This window comes from Heliangelus exortis, chromosome W (genome assembly GCF_036169615.1).
Source record: "Heliangelus exortis chromosome W, bHelExo1.hap1, whole genome shotgun sequence".
Taxonomy (NCBI): Eukaryota; Metazoa; Chordata; class Aves; order Apodiformes; family Trochilidae; genus Heliangelus; species Heliangelus exortis.
Window position 1 is genome coordinate 8,843,870 of NC_092453.1, and position 23,310 is coordinate 8,867,179.

General features: G+C 46.7%; 1 protein-coding gene across 2 annotated transcripts in view; it reads left to right on the plus strand.

The window, feature by feature from the left end:
• LOC139789119 (CBP80/20-dependent translation initiation factor-like) overlaps window positions 1–23,310 on the plus strand; it is a 132,858-nt gene that overhangs the window by 67,794 nt on the left and 41,754 nt on the right. For both annotated transcript variants that reach the window (XM_071729645.1, XM_071729646.1), the window contains exon 7: window positions 6,562–6,638. In XM_071729645.1, the coding sequence (XP_071585746.1) occupies window positions 6,562–6,638 (77 nt within the window). The remainder of the gene's footprint in view (window positions 1–6,561; window positions 6,639–23,310) is intronic.

Consider the following 23,310-nt stretch of genomic DNA (forward strand, 5'->3'; position numbering starts at 1 on the left):
CTCCTTTGCTCCAGGATCAACACCCCCAGCTCCCTCAGCTGCTCCTGGGCAGACTTCTGCTCCAGACCCTTCCCCATCCCCGTTGCCCTTCTCTGGACCCACTCCAACCCCTCAATGTCCTTCTTGTCCTGAGGGGCCCAGAACTGAGCCCAGGATTCCAGGTGCAGCCTCCTCAGTGCCCAGCACAGGGGGACAATCCCTGCCCTGCTCCTGCTGCCCACGCAGTGCTGACACAAGCCAGGATGCTGGTGGCCTTCTTGGCCACCTGGGCACACCCTGGCTCATATTGAGCCAGCTATTTCTAGAATAGCATTGCACTTGGAGAAGGTCTGTCCCCTTACCATGCTTACGTGCTCTTCCATGATTCCACTGCAGCACCTTCCCCACCATCTCCTCATCAAATGGCCAAATCCCTACAGAAGATTGGTGAACTCTTGTGTCTCCCCAGCCTTTGACCTCCCTGTCTCTGGCTGTCCAAGATGGTAGATTTCCACTGCTCTCAGTGCCATGTGCAGAACTTTTGTGCTGGTAGAGTATTTTCTCCAGCAAGGATGGGGTCAAAGGAGGCATGATGCTTGCCATTTTGTGTTTGCTGCAGGGACTGACCACCATCTGGTAGCAGCCAGGTTTTCAAACCAGCATCTTTCATGAAGTGCCTGTTAGTCCTTGGACACATATCACAGACCACGAAAATCTTTAATGTCACCAAGTATTTAATACCATTTTAAAAGCTTCCCTCTCTGCCAGGAGCTGATTGCAAACACCAAGGCAAGACTGTGGGCAGATAAAGGTCTAAATAATGCTTCTTTGGGTCTGGGCCTACATGTGCAGAGTCTGTAATTTCTGAAATTGTCCCCCATTTTGTAAGAGGGGAGGTAGGGACCAGCAGGAACGCTCAGCAAGGTGGAATTCAGGAGGTTGCACCCCTGGGGCAACATAGGAGGGCAGAGCTCTGTAGGGCTGGAGGTTTTAATGATAACTGCAGAGTGATGTTTAGCTGGTCACCATCATGGCCATCATTCCTCTGTGCCCCTGCCCTTTTCTGAGGTGCTCCTCACTGAGTCACATTTGCTTTGGCATTCAACCTTTGCTGGCGATGGAGAATTTATGGTGCGCTCCTCAAAGATGCTGAGGAATCAAAGATACTCAGGAAATCAGGAAAGATCCTCAAAGATACTCAGGAAATCCTCCAAACCGGCAACATCTCCCAGGAAACAACTTCCTATGCCTCTTCTTCAAGGTGTGTTACACCATGCAAGCACATCCTCCTGTCAAGGTCCCACAGAGCATCCCTCCTCTACCTTGGGACTTGCCCAATCAGTGGAGGAATTTTGCTTCTTTTCCAGCTCCTGGATGGTTGGAAACTAAGTCTTCTTTGTCAACCTTATAGTTCAGTTCAGACCTGTCTTCAGTTTTTGAGGTTGAAGACTACCTTGGAGGTAGCCAGGACCCATGTGTGGGGTGAGGATGGAAGGATTTACCTGCTTTTTATCTTGGGTGAGGAGTATTTTGTAAACTTGTTGTGTTTTCTGTTCCATTGATGTTGAACACTGACTGATTCCTTTATTCAGAAGCAACTATTATTGTAATCACCTTCCAGGAAAAAAATTAAGAGCTTGCAATTTGAAGGAACAGATTTATCACTGAAATTTTAATGGAGAGGAAATCATTTTCAGGCGGCTTCCTGACATTGTTTGGTATTCCTCCATGGATTACAAAAGCAGGTCAGGGCTTTGGTTTGTGCCTCAGCCCTCTCCTTTCAAGAACTTAAAAAATTTCCTTCATGTAAGAGAGGAGAGTGAGTGGCAAAGCAGCACCCTGAGAGTTCCTGGAAGAGAAAGAGGCAACAGCAAGTGACCTTCGAGGAGATGGCTCTGCTGGAGGTGCTCATAGGACTTTCATGTGCTGATAAATAGGGGGGTAGAGGTGATGGGGTTGATGCTGGTGGAGGGCTAGCAGCACTTTTGCCATATTTTTTATGTGCAATTGGGTGACTGGGATGGGTGTACTTAGTATTGGCAGATTTGGCCCATGGGCACCAGGAATTTGAGACTGGAGCAACAGAAATTAAACATATCTCCAGCTCCTTGCTGTCCCAGACTTTCCTACCATGGCTAATCCATCCTATAAGCAGATGAAAGCCTTATCACAGGGTGGTGTGAATCACTGGGTGGTTTCTGCTGATCATTTCTGGAACCACAATATATTGATTTCTTTACACTCCCTCCAACCTCGTTATTTGTGTTGTTGCCTTGGCATGGGCTGTTGGGACATCTTTGGGGTTGCTGTGAACCCAGCCCAACTTCCCCAGATAATAAAGCCCACCTTGAACTTTGAGTGCAATAAAACCAAATTAAACTCCCAGTGCCTACTGCAGATCTAATAACCTGTTTGTTCAGTTCAGGCCTTCTGCAACCATTTGTTTAATGGTGGAGATGTTGCTTGAGGGCACAAAAGGATCTTGAGATAAAGCTTGTGGAGCAATATGTCTCGATCATTTCTTTTCATTCACCCCAGCACTGGGTTTTTCCATCAGCCTGGTTCCTTTTCTCACCCTTTTTGTGTGGTCTTTCATTGTTGCTGTTTGGCATCTTTGCTTCCTTGACCATCATGGGCTGGAAGTGTTTCTGCTGCATGGAGAACATCTATGGAAAAGGCTTAATGAGTGTGAGTGAAGACAGTTTGTGGAGTGAGGTTCCACATCTGAAAGTCAGGCTGAAAGACATGAGCACCACCAGGATGAAGCAATCAACCCCAGCCTCTCATAGCCCCTAAAGTCTTCATGAAACACCCATGAATTTGGCCACCACAGGCAACAGTTGTACCTGAGATGTGGAGAAGTGGAGGGAAAGGAAGGAAGGTGCAGTTTGGTCCCAAATATGAAATTCTTTTTGTGGAGCAGTTGGAGTCCCTGGGTTTTGCTTGGTCATGGAAGGACCAGCAGCAGAAATCCCCCACAACTCATCTTGTTTTTCCTTGTGATTAAAAGAGGCAAAGCTGGTACCCCTCTCCAACTTCTTCAGCTGAGGAACTTGAGAAAAAAAACATCAGAACTCCTGCTCATATCAGAGTAGCTCTGAACCCAACCATTTTCCTCCTCTAGTCCTGTCCCTCTGCTTCATATCCCTCCCAGGACAGTACCCTGAGATGTGTGGTGGGGTGACTCTGGAGAGGGATTTTGCTGGAGAAGGGACAAGTATCAGTGTGGGAAGATGCGGAGGCTCTTGGGTTGCTGCAGATTGCCAACGAGCTCTTGAAAGCTTTTGCTTTGTTCTTTCATTAAACTTTGATGTAAATGGGACAGCAGAGAGGCAGCTGCCAACTTTCGGGATTCCCATGGTCAAGGGGATGGGGTTCAGGGTTGGGTAGACAACCTTCATTAAGAAGGTAAAGCACAAAAAAAGAGTCCACATGGGTGTCCAACCTGGTCCCCATCTGTTTGAAAGATGGCAGTTTTCCCTGGCTGACCATACAATAGTCATCTAAATTTGTCAGACATCACCTTCCCTTCTCCAAGAGCTTTTCCCAAAACATCTTGTTAAAAATGACTGAGACTCAAAATTCTGTTAATGGTTTAATTTAATTAATAAGATTGAAATTGCAGTGAGCAAAACAGTGCTGGGTGCATGGGGAGTCTCCGCTCCACTCACACGCACGCTTCTAAAACTCTAGAATTACCTTATATTGATTACAATTCTATGAATATTACAAAAGGGGTGGGTTTACATATATATTCATAGGGATTACATCATGTAATTACAATATTCATGATAGGCGGAGTCTGGGTGGAGTCCAGGCAGAGTCCTCTCTTGGGGAGATATCTGGGGGTCGTTAGGGAGTCTTTGGATGAAATAAGAAGTCTTCCTCAAACTTGAACCCTTTACCTTTCTTGTTTTTGCCGACTTCATTATCTTGTTACAGAGCAAAATTAGACCCTAGCCATAATTTTTCCCTTATCTGCTGGTTGTGGCATTTTTATGTTGTCTTTGTGCAGATGTTCGCATTCTTTTGGTGCCTAGTTAGCCTTGGCAGTGCCTTGTTTTAAGAACAAGACCCACACTTCAATTATCGCCGAGACAGAAGTTAGTCTCGTTAAGGCCTTGTGTTGCTTACACTGTTTTTTGTGGAAAATTATAGGTCTCAATTGCTTTGTCTAGCCCCATATTCAGTTTCTTCTTAGTTTAATTCTGAATTTACTGGTTAGGAATACAAATTCATTAACATCATATATCACAATCTAATCAAGAATATGCACATCACAACATCTGGGGGAGCAGACCAGTCCTGAAGGCTCTTTCTTTTCCAGACTTCTTGGCCTTTCTTGTTAGACTGTGCATGTTTATAATTTAAACTTGACATCCGTGTACATGCATTAGAAGTCCCCTGGGCTTCTCAGGTTCTGCTCCAAGCTTCCCACCATATAAACCACAGAGTGCTGTGCTCCAAAATTGAAAATGAACTCACTTAGAGATCCTTCCTGAGACCATGGGCTCCTTGTTCTTTGCTTTTCCCACACCCCTCACTTTCAGAACCAGCAGCATGGAAACATTGGTTTATCTTCTCCTCCAACTACCTGCCAGTAACTGTCAAAATAAAAACTGATGTGGGAGAGAGACCAAATGTGATTTTGCTGCCCACTGAGAAGCTGCAAACTTGCTCTTGAAAAACCATGAGCACCTGGGCTTGATGGTGTCTTCTGGTCTAAGCAGGAGGAAAGACCATCCCTCTTCTGTAGGTCTTCTAGACCCATTGCAGAGGAGAAGGTAGTCTTCTGCCTTGCAAAACATCCCCCTTTGGCTCTGGTCAGGGATTTTAGTTTCATAAAGAGTGTGCCTACTGGAAAAGGGAAGACCTGCAGTTCAGATCCACATTGTCCTCAATGACCCAGCTCTATTGAAGGCACTTCCATTGCTGTTCTGCATGAGCCATGGTGGGCAGAAGCCTCCAGACAAACCTCCAGGTCTCTAAAAGTCATCAGGGTCCTCACTGTGCCCCTGTGACTTTGGCCCATTCCCAGCCAACAAGCACCCTTGGTCTTCTCCAGCCACTCCACCCTTCTTTTAAGTTGCTGGTATTTCCTTTTCCATCAGCTTGCTGCACAAAAAAAAAAAGAGTAAGCTTTTCTCCCTTCCAAATTTAGCTCTGTTTAGTCACCAAAATAGACAAGAGTAGGGATTGGTGACTGTTTTTCCAAAACATTGCCTCATGGCTTGGACTAAGGAAGGGAAGTGCTCAACTGGAGAAAGGGAGATGCTTGATTCTCCTAATGGGGACACCAAGTTCTCCTCTTCTCAGGCACAGGCAGTGTCTGGGAGTGCTCCTTGGATTAGAAGCCTTATTCAAGTTTAATTCATCCATCTCTCACCCTGATGCTGTCTGCTGGTGGTGGGCAGAGGTCCAAGGAGGCACAGGGATGCTCTGCAAGGAGGACATGCAGTAGGACATGGTTTCTGGTTGGAAAAAGGCAGCTCCTGAAATTTTACTGAAGACTTCCAACTGAGGAGATGGGTGCTTTAGGTCTTCATGTTCTGCAAGGAGAGTTTCATTTTTCTAGGATAATTGTCTTTGCACATGTGTCTGCAGTGCAGCTTAACTCCTTAAAAATACTCCAAGCTTCAGCCTGCTGTGGTAGTAGAACATTTGGAGATGGTCTCACTGCATATTGTACTATTTTTAGGTTGATTTCCTAAGCTAGCACGGTTGATGTGATTGGGCTGCATGTGTCTGCTCCCTCCCTTCTTTTTCCCATTTGCTTTGGTACCTGCTGGCCAACTTCAAGCAAATTTTCAGAGGAACAGAGATCTTGGAGATATTAAACTCCTGCTGTGCCTTCAGTGAAAGTGAGTGGTCAGGAAAATAAATGCTGAGGAAGACATAAACCACAGCCCTCCATAATGAAGAAGGTGGCAGTATGATTTTTAAGGTATTAGACCCCAAATTTGTCACACAAAATTAACCATGAGATGTTTGGCTGCAGGAGAAGCCAAGGTCAGAGCTGGTTAACTAGTTGATAACCCAACCATAGCCTCAGGAGAGCAGGTTGTCAGCTTTCCCTACTCCCAAACTACCTCTTATTAGTCAAAGATCAGCTGTGTTTGAATGGTGAGATGGGATCTAAGGAGCATGAGAAGAGCAATTTCTGGTGCTGGGTGCAAGGATGTGACCAGAGGATGAGCAGATCCTTGCTGGATGAACAGATCTGGAGGAAAGCTCAAGGAGCTTCATGTAACAAAACATCTTTAGGCTGGGGGAGTTAGGAATATCTCACCTACTTAGGTGATTCCCATGTAGATGGTGTAGATCAGGATCCACCTCTACGTGGTGCAGGTATTAGCTCCACGTGGTTTCTCCCATGCAGGTAACTTCATTCCCTACACCCTGCAACAGCCCTGAGAGGCTACAACAAATTTCCAGACCTGTTTTGAGAGGGTCTGAGATGTTAGAAGGCTGTTTGGATGGGAACTGTTTCTTTTATCAGGCTCAGGCGTTGGGCGAACATCTTCGCCCTCTTCCATATCAATGTCTTGAAGCTGACCTTTGCTTTTCCCTTTTTTTTTTCAGGGTTACCACCCGTTGCCTCATGAAGCTGAAATTGCACACACCAAAAAACTCTTCAGAAGGAGGAGAAATGACCGGAGGTAGGTGGAACCTCTGGAATGTTGATTTGTTTCAACTTCTCCATTGCAAATCTTCCACTGGAGTCTCATGGAGTCTCTTTGGACAGTGCTGCTGTTCAGCAGCTGCCAGCCTTGGGTTAATGCATAAACCCTTATTTTATCCTTAACTTGTTGAAAATGCAATCTGTCCATCCCTCTGGTTCTTCTTTTAAATCTGGGATGTGTCCCCTATTGCTCTAGGAGTATCCTAAGGACCTTCTCTTCCCCCTATACTTCTTCTAGCATAGCCAGATCCTCCCACTTATATGAGAAGAGACAGCTGGGAAGGTATAATTTATAAAAGCTTTGAATCCTTGCTACTTGCTTCCTCTCTTTCAACTGAAAAGCCAAATTTGCTGACTTTCAGGGTCATCCTGCTAAGTAGGGAGGGTTGGGAGGGGTTTCCAGCAAGGCTGGGATGCTCCTGAAGGAGGGGATGTGCTCAGTAGGCAGCTGAGCTCCTGTGGCATCAGTGGCTTCACTCCACTGTGTTAATTTAATTGGGTCAAGTGGATATTTAATTGTATCAATTGCATATTTAATTAGATGAGGGCATCCAGAGAGGAATTGTGACTGTGGTTAAATGTGAAAAGAAGTGAGGGAGAAGAGGGATAGTTGGATGTGCAGCTTAACTCCTTCTGGTTTGTTCTGCTGATGCTGAGACAGCACAAGTGGGGCAATGAAGCATTTCTAAAGCCAGGAGTTCACAGGGTTCCTGTTATTTAAGAGGAAAAGAAGTGGCCAATGTTTTCTTCTGGAATGTGTTTGAGCTGTGATGCCTCACTGGTGGATTTTCAAGGGAGTCCTACAGACACCTGTAATAGTTGTTGGAGTCTGTCCTCACATCTCCCCATCACTTCTTGACTTGTGGACAGCTGTGGTGTAGCTCATCCTGTGTTTGGTTTGGTTTTCCCAGATTTCACTGAGGGACCAAAAAACAACTGGAAGTTTGCCCAGGAAATCCTAGAAACATTCTTCTCTGGGCAGGGCAGATCATCATCAGCAAACTTAGGCAATTTAGTCTTGGGATTTTGGGGGGGTGGGGGGGAAATAAATCTTGTTTCAGTTGGGTTGCAGTTGATCATCAAAATATGGTTAGAACCAAGATGAAGTCTGCTTGTGTTTCAAGATGGGTGAGCTCCCTTGCAGAGCTGGGCTGGGTGCCCTGAGAGGTTGGAGCATCTTGCTCCCATCCTAGCTCACCCAGCAGGTCTTCCTCCACCATCTGAAGAGTCTATGATGCTTCAGGAGAAGTGACCTACAGAGCCAAAGGGTCTCCTGATTGAAGCCCCATGCCCAAAGCTGTGCAGAACCAAAGCCATGGAACTGAGTGTTGGTTCTTCCCTCCCATCCAAAAAAATTGGGGTAAAATTGGGGAAATTGGGGAGTATTTATCTTTTTTTTTTTTTTTTTCTTTCTGGTCACTTCAGATAAATCAGCAGCAGACAGAAGCATTCAGTCCCTCAGGGCATCCCTGCCTCCCTAGCAGATGGCAAGGAAAGATAGCAAAAAAAAAACCAACAAACAAATTGCCTTGGGCTGAGGTTGGAAGATCATGGGTTGAGACACAGGCTGGAGCAAGAAGCACTGGGATAATATCCCAGTAGGAAAGACAGAAGCCTTAAAACCCAGTGGATACAGCATCACATGGGAGGAGACGTGTCTTTTTCAGCCCTAAGCAGTCACAAATTAAATTAAATGTAAAAAGCAGAGGGAATGCAGCCCTGCATGAGGACATCCATGGTGGTGTCCAAGCTTAGACAGAAAAAATTGCTTATTTTTATGGCAAAAAAAAAAAAAAAAAAAAGCAAAGAAGCCCAGGTTGAGGGACTGGAGTTAATCAGCAATCCCATAAATAATTATTTAAGGGGAAAAGGCATCCCTTAGACTTCAGTGAGACTTTGTGAGAAAAAAACATGGTAGAAGTAGAGGGAGAAAGGGTAGAAATAAGGGGGGGAAATGGAATAGGGAACAAACCCACTGTATTAGAGCACAACCAGGTTCTGAAGGTGTTCACACTTTGTTGTGAAACTATTACCTTTACATCCCAGGTATCATTCTGGGGGAGAAAAAACCTCATTTTGGAGCTGGTGGAGCCACACAGGTGTTATGAACATCTCTCAGGATGAGATTTTATGGTCAGCAAACGAGTTGGGAGTTACACTCCACTCTTTTTTTTTTTTTCAAAAAACCCTCTTCTGGATGTGGAAGGACACAAAATTGATGACTGTAGGTGAAGCATTGGAGGCAAGGGAGAAGCTGAGAAAGGCCATTTGGGAGGCCAATGGGCATCCTGGCTTGTAAGAGGAATGGTGTGGCCAGCAGGTCTGGGGACGTGATTCTCCCCTTATACTCAGCACTGGTGAGGCCTTACCTTGAATATTGTGTCCTCACTTCCAAAAGGACATTGAGGTGATGGAGGAGAGCAATGAGGCTGTGAAGGGACTGAGAGGCTGGGGGTGTTTATCCTGGAGGAGACTCAGGGGGGACCTCATCACTCTCTACAACTCCCTGCAGGGAGGTTGTGGTCAGGTGGGGTTGGGCTCTTCTCCCAGGCAGCGAGTGACAGGAGGAGAGGACATGGCCTGAAGCTGCCCCAGGGGAGGTTTAGGTTGGATATCAGGGAGCACTTCCTCATGGAGAGGGTGTTCAGGCATTGGGATGGACTGCCCAGGGAAGTGGTGGAGTCACCATCCTTGGAGGTGTTTAAGGAGAGACTGGAGGTGGCACTCAGTGACGTGGTCCAACCCATGTGGTGATGTTAGGTCATGGGCTTGATGATCTCAGAGGTCCTCTTCATCCTCAATGATTCTGTGATTCATTATAAATTATACCAATTTCTCCCCAGAGTGCTGGGGGTCCTCTCCCCTCCCTGATGGTGACATTCAGAAAGGGGCCATGTCTTGGCCTGGTGAAGCATCTTTGCTTTCTCACATGGAAGGTCACTATCTCCCAGCTGTGCTATAAATAGGACCCATTCCCTGCTTCCTTCCCATCACCTTTCCTCAGGAAATGTTGTCACCACGTAGTGGAGGAGCACAGCTCACCTACCCTGAGGTCTCTGCTGTGCACCTTTGGGGAGAAACAACCCTATGGGTGTTCAACCATAGCTCTCTCCTTGCCTGGATGACCACTGTGGGTCAGTTGGACACGTTTGTGGTAGCAGCAATCAACATCAGAGCCACATCTGGTAAAGGGTTTGGTTGGACAAGGTGTTGGAGAAGTCTACAGGAGGTCCTTGCTGCAAAGACTGGGGCAGGAGACCAAGGAGAGGGATCTCCTTCCCCACCTCATGCAGGGTGCATCCTGCACCCATTCGTTTCTCTGTTGGTTTAAATACAGGAGGTGGAACTGCTACCACCTCATGAAGGTGGTGGAGGGCATCGCCACTTAATGGGATCATTGAAGGACAGCAGAAAGTGCAAGTTGTTTTAAGAGATGTCCACATGAGCAAGTGGTAAACACCAATGAGGGTTGCATTGTCCCAAAAACTCATCTGCTGCTTGCTTCCAGGCAAGACCCAAACTATCCAGATGTCACCAAAGGCAACTTGGTCGAACTTTCTGTAAGCAACCACGTTGAGGGAAGGAGGGACTTTCCTTGGTCAGTGGCAGAACCTCTCCTGCCCTTCAGTCCTGCAGGCAGTTGGGAAAAATCCTATAATCTAGGATACAGGACACGGTGGTGGTGAGGCATGGTCTCCTTGGGCAGGTGAACTCTGAGTTTGTCTCTTTGTTTTCCAAAATGCTTCTTGTTTTCCAAAAAGGTCCCCCAAAATGCCATTTCTTAAGTATTGAAGCATTACAAGTCAACTTGGTGCTTCACAGCATTTCTCCAGTTCTTGTGGCATCCTGGGATAATGTGTTTTGGGATGGAGGTCAAACCCAATGGTTGGAGGAGTGATAATAAATGTTGCCCAGTAGGACCTATAAGGAATATATGGAGTTGCTAGGGGTTAAGACACGAGTTTGGACATACTTGTTGGCCTTCTGGTTAAGAGAGGACTGAATTTGTTCTGTGTCACCCAAAGAAGGGTGAGGACCAGGAAAATGTTGCTGGGGAGGTCTTAAAAAGTTTGTGTTCTCATAATCACATTGGTTCAATTGCATCTTGTTGGATTCAGAAGTCAAATCAGGATGAATTCCTTATCCAAAGGAAGTCCTCATGGGTGCATAGATGCTGGCTGGTATCTCTTGGGGCTTCTTGTGATCAGTCTATGGGATGGAAGAGGGTTGAAGAGGGAAGAACAGCCCCAGGGCTTGGAGAGGATGGAGTGCAAGCCTTAAGAGTTAAACAATCCCCTCTTTTCAAAAGGTTTCTTGAATTCCTTTTTTCAGGAGGAATGATGTGGATCCTTTGGGCTTTCTCCATGAGTGTGCCTCCAGGCTTTGGTGTCACCAGAGCCACAAGGAGCTGCTTTGCCTGGCCAAACCAGGTCGGTTGGGGACCACAGCCAGCTGTGGGTGAAGGACCCCCATAACCTTTGTGGCTGAGCTTTGTGTCATCTCCTCCTTCTCCCTTTGGATGGAGGTTTAATCCTTCACGAAGCCCTTGCCTGGGAACAGGGAGCTGGAGCAGAAGTCCTCCTAGCTCATAGATGGAGAGAAGGGGTGGTGGGAGCAAAGAGGTTCATGTGCTTTCCCCTCAGTATGTCCCAAACACTTCCAGCTTTTGACAAGAGGATTACAAAAATGTCCCCATATTTTCTCTTGCCTTTTCCCAATTTGCTTCCTACTGCTCACTTGGCTTTACACTTAAATTCTCAAGTTAAAAATGGTCAGGATTATTTTGTGTGGCTGTGTTGTTTGCTGGTTTTAATTAGATTCAGAACTGGGGGAAGTAGAAATGATTCTCCCTCCCTGGAGAACCCCGGTGTGGCTGTCAGGGACAGTTTCCTCTTCCCAAAGCAGGAGAGTTATGTAAGGACCTCTGACCCTTCCAGCTCCCACACACACCAAGAGCCAGGGGGAGTGCACAGGGGGGGTGGGCAGCCCTGTCCTGCCTCCCCCATCAATGACCACACTGCTGAGGGAATCACCCAGGCTTCATCCCATCCACGTGATTCTGGTGGCTCCATAGGGACAACCCAAAGTATGATCATGGTGGGCTGGAAGTGAGGCAGGGAACATCCCAGATCCACCAGCAGCTCCGAGGAGGAGAGGCAAGCTGTGATTTGTTGCTTTTCCCATTCTGGTTGATTTTACAGACCCTGAGGAACACTCAACCACCTACAGTGATTACTTCCACTGATTAAAGCAGCTTTTCCTCTTGTGGCCAAGTCCTTTTGTGAAAGGTTTTCAATAGCCATGCTGCTCGGGACATTGTTCCTGTACAATTTCCTTTCAAAACACCATAAAGGGCACTCTACCACTTTACCCTGTCATAAAAAAGCACAGGAATCAGCTTTACCCAGATCCTTCAAGGGCAAGATCTCCTCCTTGGGGGAGGAAGGGATGGGGTCAGGTGGGAGTTTCAAGGCCATGTGATGCTGGAGTAAGATGGAGCCATTAGCAAAGGGGGATTATTTTTTATTCTTCCTTCTTTTTTTTTTTTTAATACATTTTTTTTCTGTTTATTTATTTGAGGAACCAGGGTCACCTAGGGAAGCAAAAAAGAAAATCAACTTGCAAACGCAGAGAAGGAAATGTTGCTTTACATGTGTTGGTGTGTTCAGCCTTGCCCTGGTTAGTCTTGGTGTTGTTGGGACCTGATTAGGTCATCAGATGCTCTTTGGGCAAGGTGGTGATGGAGCAGGGCAAAGATGGTATCAAGAAGGGTCAAGCAGGACCCCCTTTGACCCACAGAGCCATGCTAGCCAGACGTGCTGGCATCAGCCAGCCCCATTGCCCTTCCTTCCAGGAGTTGAGGAGAAGGTTCTGCCAGGGATCATGATGCCAGGAGCTTGCTCCAGGGAGGAGGTTACTGACAACAGAGCCTTCATCCGGGTTCCCATTAAAGGAGTGGTCCTTGAATGATCAAAAAGTTGCCTCCTGATGACCCATGGGCATCCGGCTGTGGGTGACTAAGTCATGGGTGGAGATGTTGTATTTGCTCTTGGAGCTGAGATAGAATCATAGGATCATACAATGATTTGGGTTGGAAAGGACCTTCAAGCTCATCCAGTTCCAACCCCCTGCCATGGGCAGGGACACCTCCCACCAGCCCAGGTTGCTCCAAGCCCCATCCAACCTGACCTGAGACACTGCCAGGGATGGGGCAGCCACAACATCCTCGGCCAACCTGTTCCAGGGTCTCACCACCCTCAAATTAAAGAATTTCTTCCTAATCTCTCCTTATTCACCTTAAAAGCATTCCTCCTGATCCTATCACTTGTCCCAAGACCCTCCCCAGCTTTCCTGTAGCCTCTTCAGGTACTGGAAGGCTGCTAGAAGGTCTCTGGAAATCTGGAGGTGGTTTGGCTCCATGTACACCCCTCACAGCTTTTGCACCACATTTGGGACTCAGTGAAGAGGACACAGCATGGCACAGGGCTGTAGTAGCCCAACACCAACCTTGTGCAGTAATCCCAGCCCTGGTACCTCCAGATGATCCAATAACTCTGCAGAAGCCACCTGAAATTCAACCAAGTGTATATCTACTATCATTCCTTGCCTGGCTCATCTAAGAACCACTTGCCTGTCCTAGTACCATCCCCAGAACTCCACACAAAGTGTCTTCCAAGAGCCAGGTGGTCCACGGGAAGCATCAGGAACAGGGAGGTGGAGCAGTTGGTGTTGAGCATCCATCAGGACTTTTTGTTTTTGGCCAGTCTCCCCTGCCTCCATCTGTGATGGGGTGGGTCAGGGTTTTCCACCCCAGCTGCTCTTGTTTCTGCTGGTGTGATCAGCTCCAAACCCTTAAAGCACTTGAGGGTGGCAGTGAAAATAGGACTGGGCATGAATTACCCTTGAAGGCAGATGGGGCAAAACCCCCACCCTGTGAAAGGCAACGCCGTATTTACGGCTCCTGAAAGGATTTTTGCATTTCGTGTGAGACGGGGCGGGGGGGAAGTGTCTCTGGAAAGTTTAGAGGGCTCTGTGGGCTCAAGACTGATGGAAAGAGACAAAAAGAAACCTTTGGGAGTTCAATGGGTCATGCTGCACATCAGCAGGGCTTCAGGAGATGAGTGCCAATCACCATTCTCTGGCTCTGCTGGGTCCTCCTTGGGTGTGTAGCTAAAGGCCTGGGGCAGAAGGGTTAAAAGATACTCATCTAAGCAAATTTAATCCTTTCCTTTCATTGTTCCTAATTTTTTTTTTTTTTTTTTCATGCCAGGAGAGAGCTGGGTGCATTTCCCAGCTGCAAGGTTGCTACCTCTCTATTGAGGAGGGCTTTGTTATTACCTAAAAATTCCACAAGACTTTTTATTCCTTTTTTTTTTTCCTTCTTAATTATTTTGGTGACTGAAGTGACCTCTGTCCTGCAGACTAAATTTAACCTGAATTGCCAAGTAGACTTCATGGCATCAGGAAGCTTTTTGGTTTTGGTTTCTTTTTTCCAGGTTGTTTTTCTCCATCTCTGCAGCTGATTGAAAGACTGGCCACTGGCCAAACATTTGACCATTATGAAACCTCAATAGAAATAGAATGGCCTGCTGGATAAGTTCAGGGTCTTATGATGTAAAATCACAAAAAGCAAAAGAACTGCTCCAGCCAAAAATCCAGTGTGTGGTTCTGGTGGAGAGTCATCAGATTCCATCAAAACTCAAATCTTTTTTGAGCATTAGGGTGCAAGCAACCACTTTTGTGACCAAGGGACCTGGGAGACCTCATTTCAATTCCTACCTTTACCAGGGGTTGTTGGGCTTCACCTCCATGATCACAGCTGCTATTTCAGGTGCATGAAATTCTCCTAGGAGAATCCATGCAAGGAAAATGGATCCCCACCTCACATTTGACCTCTGTGATGGCAGACACCTAAATTTAGGCAATTTGAACCCACCTTCTGGCACTTTGGTAGAAGTCCTTCTCCAGACTATTTTTTTTAAACAACCCTACAGTAATCCAGTGCTGTATAGAGAAAAGGGAGAATTCCCTTTCCCTTGGGACAAATCCCAAAGATGTCAATCACAGATGCTTGGGGAACCCTAGAAAGCTTCTCACTGAGATCTTCTGGCCTCCACAGAAAAAAAAAATGAGACTGCCCATCTTACAAGACCAGGTTTCCTTGCTTTATTTTGCCTTCCCATGTTGACCAGAACCAAGGAAGTCTGAAAAAGAAAGAGCTATGGGAGGAGTTGAGCCAAAACACCTCATCCTGCAGGAAGCTTTGGGATGGGGATTTGTTTCTGGTCCCTCTTCAGCAAGAACAAAGGCTTGAGACTGGGCATCCCATTCTTTCCCATCTCTTGGAGGGGAAATCTCAGCCAAGGAAAAGAAGGTTTCCATTGGGACTTTTTCATACAGAAGTGCTGGCACTTCTGGAGAAGCTTTAGGGCAGCAGTCGCTACTTCAGACGATGCTTTTCATGATATTTTTAGTGTCTGAAGCTGGAAAATGCACATGGCTGACAAGATCCCTCACCCAAATTTCATTTGACCCCTTCTTGTGGCTTCACTGGTTAGAATATTCATCAACTGGGTAGGTAGACCCCATAAAAGTCTCCCAACCAAGCTGGCTTGGTGTTGCTAATAAGTAGGACTTCCCACCAGTTCCTGGTGTTTCAACAGCCTGGGTGAAGTGCATAATTGGCTTTTTTTTTTCCTTGTTGTCACCTCAGGTGGAAGGGCTTAAGCCTCAAGGCTTAGCCAACTCCTGATAGAACCTGTAACTCATTTTCACTTCAGTTAACAGTTTGCACCTTCTAGAAAGTTTCTTCAAGGGAGCTGCTGGGTGGATACCCTGTTTATAGATCTGGGAAGTCATAAGGCAGGAACTGGTTGAACTGGAGGTGGGAGCATTTCAGGATGTGCATGGCAAGTGTTACTTTTGAGACTTCCATTTCAGACAAACTGAGCTGACCCAAACCCTTGGATTTGGGTGGAGTTTTGGAATTGGATGAGAAGAGGAAGAGGAGAGGTTTAGGTGGGAGCTTGGGAAGAAATTCTTTGCTTTGAGGATGGTGAGACCCTGGTTCAGGTTTCCCAGAGAAGCTGTGGCTGCCCCATCCCTGGCAGTGTCTCAGGTCAGGTTGGATGGGGCTTGGAGCAACCTGGGCTGGTGGGAGGTGTCCCTGCCCATGGCAGGGGGTTGGAACTGGATGATCTTGAAGGTCCCATCCAACCCAAACCAGTCTGGGATTCTCTGATCTTCTCATCCACTGTTTTATCTCTCACAAAAAATTGGTTTTCCCTCTTATGTTTCACTCTGTTCTTAAAAAATATATATATATATATATATATACACACACATATGTATAACCAAGTTGTCCCAATGTTTGTTTGGCTGGAAAGCCACTTTCTCAGCAGGACTTCACCAAAAGAAATCTCCACCCTTGCATCATGTGGGCAAGAAAAGGGCTTGGGATGGCTGTTTCCTGCATCCTCTTTAGGCCAGGTAGATTTTGAACTTGAAAGCTCACTAAGAGAAGCCCCCAAAATCACCGAGGAGTGCGTATTTAGTAGAGTTGTTTATTAGAAAACTCTCCGATAAGCTGATAGCCCATCCTCGTGCAATTTTTCCCTGTCTTGACATTTGCACTGTTTCTAGAGCTGCTCCCCTGCTGATCTATTCATGGCCAGCTCTAGGGCTCCTTTTCACAAATAAAAATAGTCCCAGGAATGGTCCTCACCCTGGATTTTCACCCTGGATCTTTCTTCTAGGCCCCTTGAAGTCTTGAAAGGCCACAAAAAGGTCTCCCTGGAGCCTTCTCTTCTCCAGGCTGAACAACCCTAACTTTCCTCCTCTCTCCATAGCAGAGGTCTTCCAGCTCATCATTTTTGTGTCCTTCCACCCAGGGCACCTTGGTCATCTTGATGTTGCTTTGGTAACTGAGGATGTGACCTGGTAAGAAAATCCTCATTGCATGGTGAGGTGTAGGGAGCTGTTGGACCAATCAGCTGTAGGAAGAATCCCAGGGAGGCAATGCAAGAGGTGTCCCCAGAGAAAAAAGACAGATGAAACAGTGCTGTGGTGTTTTGTTGACCATCAACCTCCAAGTGATTTTTGTCAGAGGACTTGCAGCATCCCTCCTTTCCCTGCAAGCAACCTGAGGCAGAGAGGAGGGAATCATAGAATCACGTCGCATTGGAAGGGACCTCAAGGACCATCTGGTCCAACCCTTCTAATATGATTGTTTCTATGAGATGTCCCAGCAACCCATCCAGCTGAGACTTCAAACTTTCCAAAGTAGTGGAATCCACCACATCCCCTGGGAGATCATTCCAATGTCTGACTGTACTCAGGGGGAAATTTTTTCCTCTTGTGTTTCATCAGAATCTGCCCAGGGGAAGGGGCTGTGGTTGGACCTTCCCCTACTGCAGACCTTGCGGTGACCTCGGAGCCACCAAGATACTTGTGTGTATGAACCCCCTCACCCAGGAGACCATTTTTTCAAGGCTGTGTTTGTAGTTTCACGTGGTGCAAAATACAATTGGCTATGTGAGGCTGTTTCAGCCAGCTAGAATTGAGGGAAGGAAATAGAGCAGCAGGTTCCTCTGCACTAGGAAACTGATTTGTTCTTGAAATGCCTTTCTCCTTGGTGGAGTATTTCCACCACGCTTCCTTGTGGAAAGGGCTTTATCCCATCTACACTTTGTTTTCCAACAGGAGTTTTGGAGGTTGTTGGCAGTTGCTGGAGTCAATATAAAGTGAAATGACTTGTTCTGTTGTCCTGTCTTCGATCCTTCAAAGATGAAAGTGTTGGTGATCACTTGGGATGAGCACCCAGGGCTTTCTGCTGCCAGGTTGCTCACCAAAATTAGCTGGCAGGTGAGGGCAAGCCGAGGATGGTGCTTTCAATGGGCAAAAAAAAGGTTTTGTGGCATCCTCTGTGTCACACGAGGTCCTTCCAAGAGACCTGACCCATTTGAAGTAGTCCAGCAGCACTTCCAATGGTGTGGCTGCAAGGTTTGGGTGGTGACTTCCAGTTTTTGGCCATGGCAAGTAGCCATCCTCTCTACAGGAGAGGATTTACCACTCTCTCCTTCTTCCTACAAGTCACAGAATCACAGAATGTTAGGGGTTGGAAGGGACCTCAAAAGATCATCAAGTTCAACCCTCCTGCCAGGGCAGGATCACCTAAAGTAGGTCACACAGGAACACATCCTGGTGGGTTTTGAATGTCTCCAGAGATAGAGACTCCACAACCTCAACTCTAAGTTAGGGATGCTGGCCCTGGAGACCTTGGGAGGGAGCAACATGCTGAGGCTCTGCAGGGCCTCCTGGCATGGAGAGTGCATGAAGAAGTTGCCAGCTCAAGTTGTTTGGGCTCTTGTTGCAGAAACAATATTTCTGTCTGACCCCGGTTAGCAACTGTTTGCAAAATAAAGAAGTCAAGGCACTGCAAATACTTTCCATTCCCTCTTTTGTCTCAGCCCGAAATGTTAGGATTAAAATATTGCATCTATTATGTGCAGTTAATATCTCTGCTGGCATGTAAATCACACAGGGATTTTTTTTTCATCTCTGCATTAAAAAAGACACAAAAAAAAGGAAACAACAAAAGGTTAACTACTCTCTATTTTTGGCTATTTGTTAACTGTTTTGTTTCCATTTATTCCTCCTTGCTTTCTTTCCTTTAAACTAACATTGTTCCAGCCATTCCCAGCCTTGTGCAGATGCTCTGGGTCATCCCAGTTTTCTGATTTTAACTGTGGGGTGTGCTGGACCCCAAGCAAAAGGTGACAGCTACATAGGGCTGGGGAAGGTGAGCCAGCTTCCCCCAAGCAGCATGTTCTTGTCTAAAGTGATGAGTGGAGACTCAGCCAAGAGAAAGTAAATTTTTGGAGTGGCTCAGCCCCTGGAACAGCTCAGCACATCCAGGAGAGCATGAGAGAGGAGGTAGGAATGGAGGCAAGAGGAGGTAACTCTTCTTTTGACATTGGGACAGACTTAGGTAAACATTTGGGAAGCTGCTTAGGATTCTCACTGGGTTGCAATAAATCAATGTCCAGATCCATCCTAGCTCCCAAAGCTCTTCTAAATATTACAGCATGCTGCAGCCCTGAGGAGAAGGACTTGGGGTGTTGGGTGAGGAGAAGCTCAACATGAGCCAGCAACATATGCTGGCAGCCCAAAAACCACCCTTGTCCTGGGCTGCATCCCCAACAGGGCCAGGGAGGGGATTGTCCCCATCTGCTCCACTCTGGGGAGACCCCCTGCAGTGCTGGGTCCAGTTCTGGGGTCCCCAACACCAGAAAGACATGGAGCTGTTGGAGTGAACCCAGAGGAGCTCATGGAGATGCTGGGAGGGCTGGAGCAGCTCTGGAGCCAGGCTGAGAGAGGTGGGGTTGTTCAGCCTGGAGAAGAGAAGGCTCCAAGGAGACCTTAGAGCACCTTTGAGTGCCTGAAGGGGCTCCAGGAAAGCTGGGGAGGGACTTTTGATGAGGACATGGAGTGACGGGATAATTGGGAACAGTTTCAAACTGGGGGAGGGGAAATTTAGGTTGGACATGAGGAAGAAATTCTTTGGTGTGAGGGTGCTGAGCCCCTGTCCCAGGTTTCCCAGAGAAGCTGTGGCTGCCCCATCCCTGGCAGTGTCTCAGGTCAGGTTGGATGGGGCTTGGAGCAACCTGGGCTGGTGGGAGGTGTCCCTGCCCATGGCAGGGGGTTGGGACTGGGTGGTCTTGAAGGACTATGTTTGATAAAGGCTTCTGGCACACATCAATCTAGAGCATCTCTGCTCCGTGGGATGGTGTTTTACCAGATATCCATGTTGGAAGTAATTGCTTGCCATTGACTTTGGGCCATCTCATATGTCTGGGCAGCTAGTTGTTAGGAGATCCTGTCAGATCTTGCCTTAGCTTCTATGGGAAAGACATTTATTTCTTCACTAGAAAGCGCTGGTATAAATAGGATATGGAAAAAACCAAGGATGCCTCCTTGTTGCAGGTCAAAGAGTCACAGAGGTCTAAAGGAAGACAGCTGAACAAAAAGGCAGCAGGTGGGAGCTCATCCCTACTATTTAGGACATGTCTTGAGGGACAGGACCATGGACGGATGGTGGTGGGCTGTGTCTGCACTTCTTGGCATAGGTTTAAATTTATATCTCTTGGATGATTATCAGATCTGGGGATAACTAATAACCCTGAGTGTATTTTTAAAGGATGCAGCCTGGAGTCTGGGCTAAAAGCTCTTTTATTCCAAAGCAGTAGAAGATGAATTTAAATTCATTCAACTCATGTTCTTACCTGGAGCCCAGAGTCTATGTCTGTTTGATCTCATCTGATTTTTAGGATACTTTTTGTACTGAAAGTCTTTTGACTTCACTGGAATCAATTCCTCATCACTGAATCTCCCCATGGTTTTGTGGCTTTTTTGCAATTGTGTTTACGGTACGCAAAGAATCCAAAAAAAAAAAAAAAAAAACCAAACCCCAGAATTCCAAGTAATGGAGTTTAAGAGGACCAATTCCAAGCAATTTTTACATGAAATCACTGCAGTGATTTCTACACCAGTCTGGGCTGTCAGCCTTGAAGTCTGGGGGTTGTCTTCCTAGCTGGTTGCCCGCTCTGTGCTAGAAAAGCCTCCAACTGAACATCCCAAATGATTTGTGGGAGATCCAGCAAAACATTAAAGAGCTGTTTTGGAGCTATCTCACATGCCATCTGTACTTGGGGTGTCTTTCCCAAGCTGCTGTTGCAAAACAGCTACTTAAATTCCTCCTGAAGCTTCATTTCCATGAAGCTTAGAAGAAAAGAGCTAACTCAGGCAGCCCGTGCAGCCAAGTGTTGCAGAATGAGATCTTTCATCGGATTTTAGCAGTAGAAAAGTTTGCTCTTCAAAACTGCTGAGTTGATTCCAATGGACATTCTGTTAGGGCCTTTCAATCCAGGAGAACCATCTCTGATCTGGGGTGTCCATCATAGTGGTTGGAGAAGTAGTGGATGTGAATGATGTGATGCTGCAGCAAGGCATGGGGAGAAATCAGATCTGTTTCTCAGTTTGGAAAGGCCACAATCAGTCCACTGTCCCATAGTGCATCCCATGCTGAACCATTCTTTATGTCAACCCTTTTTTTTGGATGGGTTATTGCATGAGCACCTTGGGTGTCTCTGTGTGAAGTCCTTCAATCATAGAATTATCAAATAGTTTGGGTGGGAAGGGACCTTCAAAGTCCATCCAGTCCAACCCCCCTGCAGTCAGCAGGGACATCTGCAACTGGATCAGGTTGCTCAGAGCCCCATCCAACCTGACCTGTCCCAGGGATGGAGCATTTCCCACCTCTCTGGAAAACCTGGGCCAGGGTCTCACCACCCTCACAGCAAAGAATTTCTTCCTGATGTTTCATCTCAATCTCCCCTCTTCCAGTTTGAAACCATCCCACCCTTTTCTCCTCAAATACCCTGTCCATCCACCAGGATAGATTGGAACCGAAGTGACAGAAAGACCTAAAAGATGTGTAAATCATTTTCAGTTTTGTTTTCAGGAGTGAACATCTTGTTCCCTTCTCATCTGAGAAAAATGCAAACAAAAATGAAACTGGAGCCAAACAAAACCAGTTTGAGAGAGAAAGGCAACGGGAAAAAGTCCTGTGGTCTTCATCCTTGGGGCTGGTGGTTGTTGCTTGCTGAGGGGTTTTGAGGTTTTTAATTAAATTGGGTGTACCTGTCAAGCTTATTTGAGTGTTCCCCACTCTCAGTCATAGCGAGGATAGAAAATGGCCATGCCTGGATTGGGATGCTCCCTTCACCCAAGCAACTTTGAGTTCTCACCCTTCATCAGAGTGCCTTTGCTGGAGGTAGGATTGGTGAGGAATAATTTGGGAATAAATTTGGCTTCTAGAACAGAAATCCAGACCTTTCTCCTCATTATATTCCTAGCAAAATTCCCATTGACCTTCCAGGACAGAATTAGACCATCAGGACTGGTTTTAGATGCCATAAAATACTACCAGCTCCTATTTAGGAACCTTCAAGCCCTCAAGTTTGGACCACAATGTCCTTAAGGTGTCCAAAGCAAGCAATGATGGGCATTTTTAACCACAGCAGCACTACCATGCCCAAACCCCTCGAGTAGCACCTGCTTGGGGGTGCCAGTCTGGATATTTGTGGAGCTGCATCACTCAAGCAGCTGGAATATTCTTAGTTCAGAGAGGCTGGGCTTGGAGAAATTGGAGATGTTTCAGAGGACTTTGTTTCTTCCTGCCCTTTTTCAGGTTAGATATCCCAGGCAGCTAGCTAGGACAGCAGAAGAACTCAGTTCCTGTCCATCTCTGTGAATTTAACTCTTTCAGTGGTGACTCAAAGAGGTTTCTTTAATTTCCCTCCCTCTCACTTGGGCATTTCTGTTGTATTTTCAAAAAAGAAGGTGGGAGAAACATGGCCCTTCAACCCAAGGAGCCAGCCCCACCAGTCCTCCATTTGCAGGTGCTGTCACTGCATACCTTGAAGGTGCTCTGCTTCTCCAGCTTTGAGGGATAAGTGGGAGCTGGAGTCCTCATGGATGGTGGAAGGTCCCATAGAGCCCAGTTCTGCATCTAGTTTCTTCCTAATATCTAAGTTACTTTTAGTCTAAAACCATCACCCCTCATTCTATCACAATAGGGCCTACAAAGAAGTCCTTTCCCATCTTTCCTGGAGCCCCTTCAGGCACTGGAAGATGCTCTAAGGTCTCCCCAGAGCCTTTTCTTCTCCAGACTGAACAACCCCAACTCTCTGAGCCCATCTTCACAGGAGAGCTGCTTCAGCTCTCATAATTTTTGTGACCTCCTCTGGACTCACTCCAACATCTCCATGTCTTTCCCACTCTGAGGTCTCCAGAACTGGACCTAATACTTCAGGTAGAGTCAGGGTGTGGTATCCAGGTAGGTTCTTCAAAAGCAAAAACCAAGAGATCCAGAACATCCTGAGCCCACAGGATGGGATCTCCATCTGTTTGGCTGGAATAGATGCTCTGCACCATGGGGTAAATGTCTCAAGTCCTTTTGGTGATGTAGTTCCTTACTTCTTGATATTTGCAGGGACTTCCTAACCAAATGTCCATGCAGCCACTTGGAGAATGTAACCCCTCATTGTCCTCTGGCTCTCCACATGCCAGACAAGTGGTGGCAGCCCTCAGAGGACTTGACTCACTCAAGGATATGAGCAGAGCTGACAGGCCAGAGCAACTGTGGTTTAGACCACAGCTGTCCATGTGTCTGGAGTTATTTTCCCCAGCCTTGTGCCTTCCAGATCCTTTCCTTGGGAGCAAACGACGTCGTCAAAAATTGCATGGAACCCATATTTCAGAGCATGTAGGCTAATAATCACCCAGACAGCTGAAGCCTTAGATTGCTTTGCGTAGGCTCCTCGAGCAGAGCAGGCATTTGTCACATCAAAATTCTGTTAAAAGGTCTCTCATTTAGGCAATGAAATAAATAAATAAATAAAAAAGGATGGAGAAATTATAGCAGAAATGTTACCGCCCTGTTCCCAACTTGGTGACCCTGAGTGTCTCCTCCTCTACAGTTCCTTTGTGACTCTTGAGCATCTTTTGTAGTTTCTGTGTTGACTGATGGCCAAATCCTTGGGCCTGCTGAAGTCAGGGGATGCCTTGAGCTGGATCAGGATGTGGCC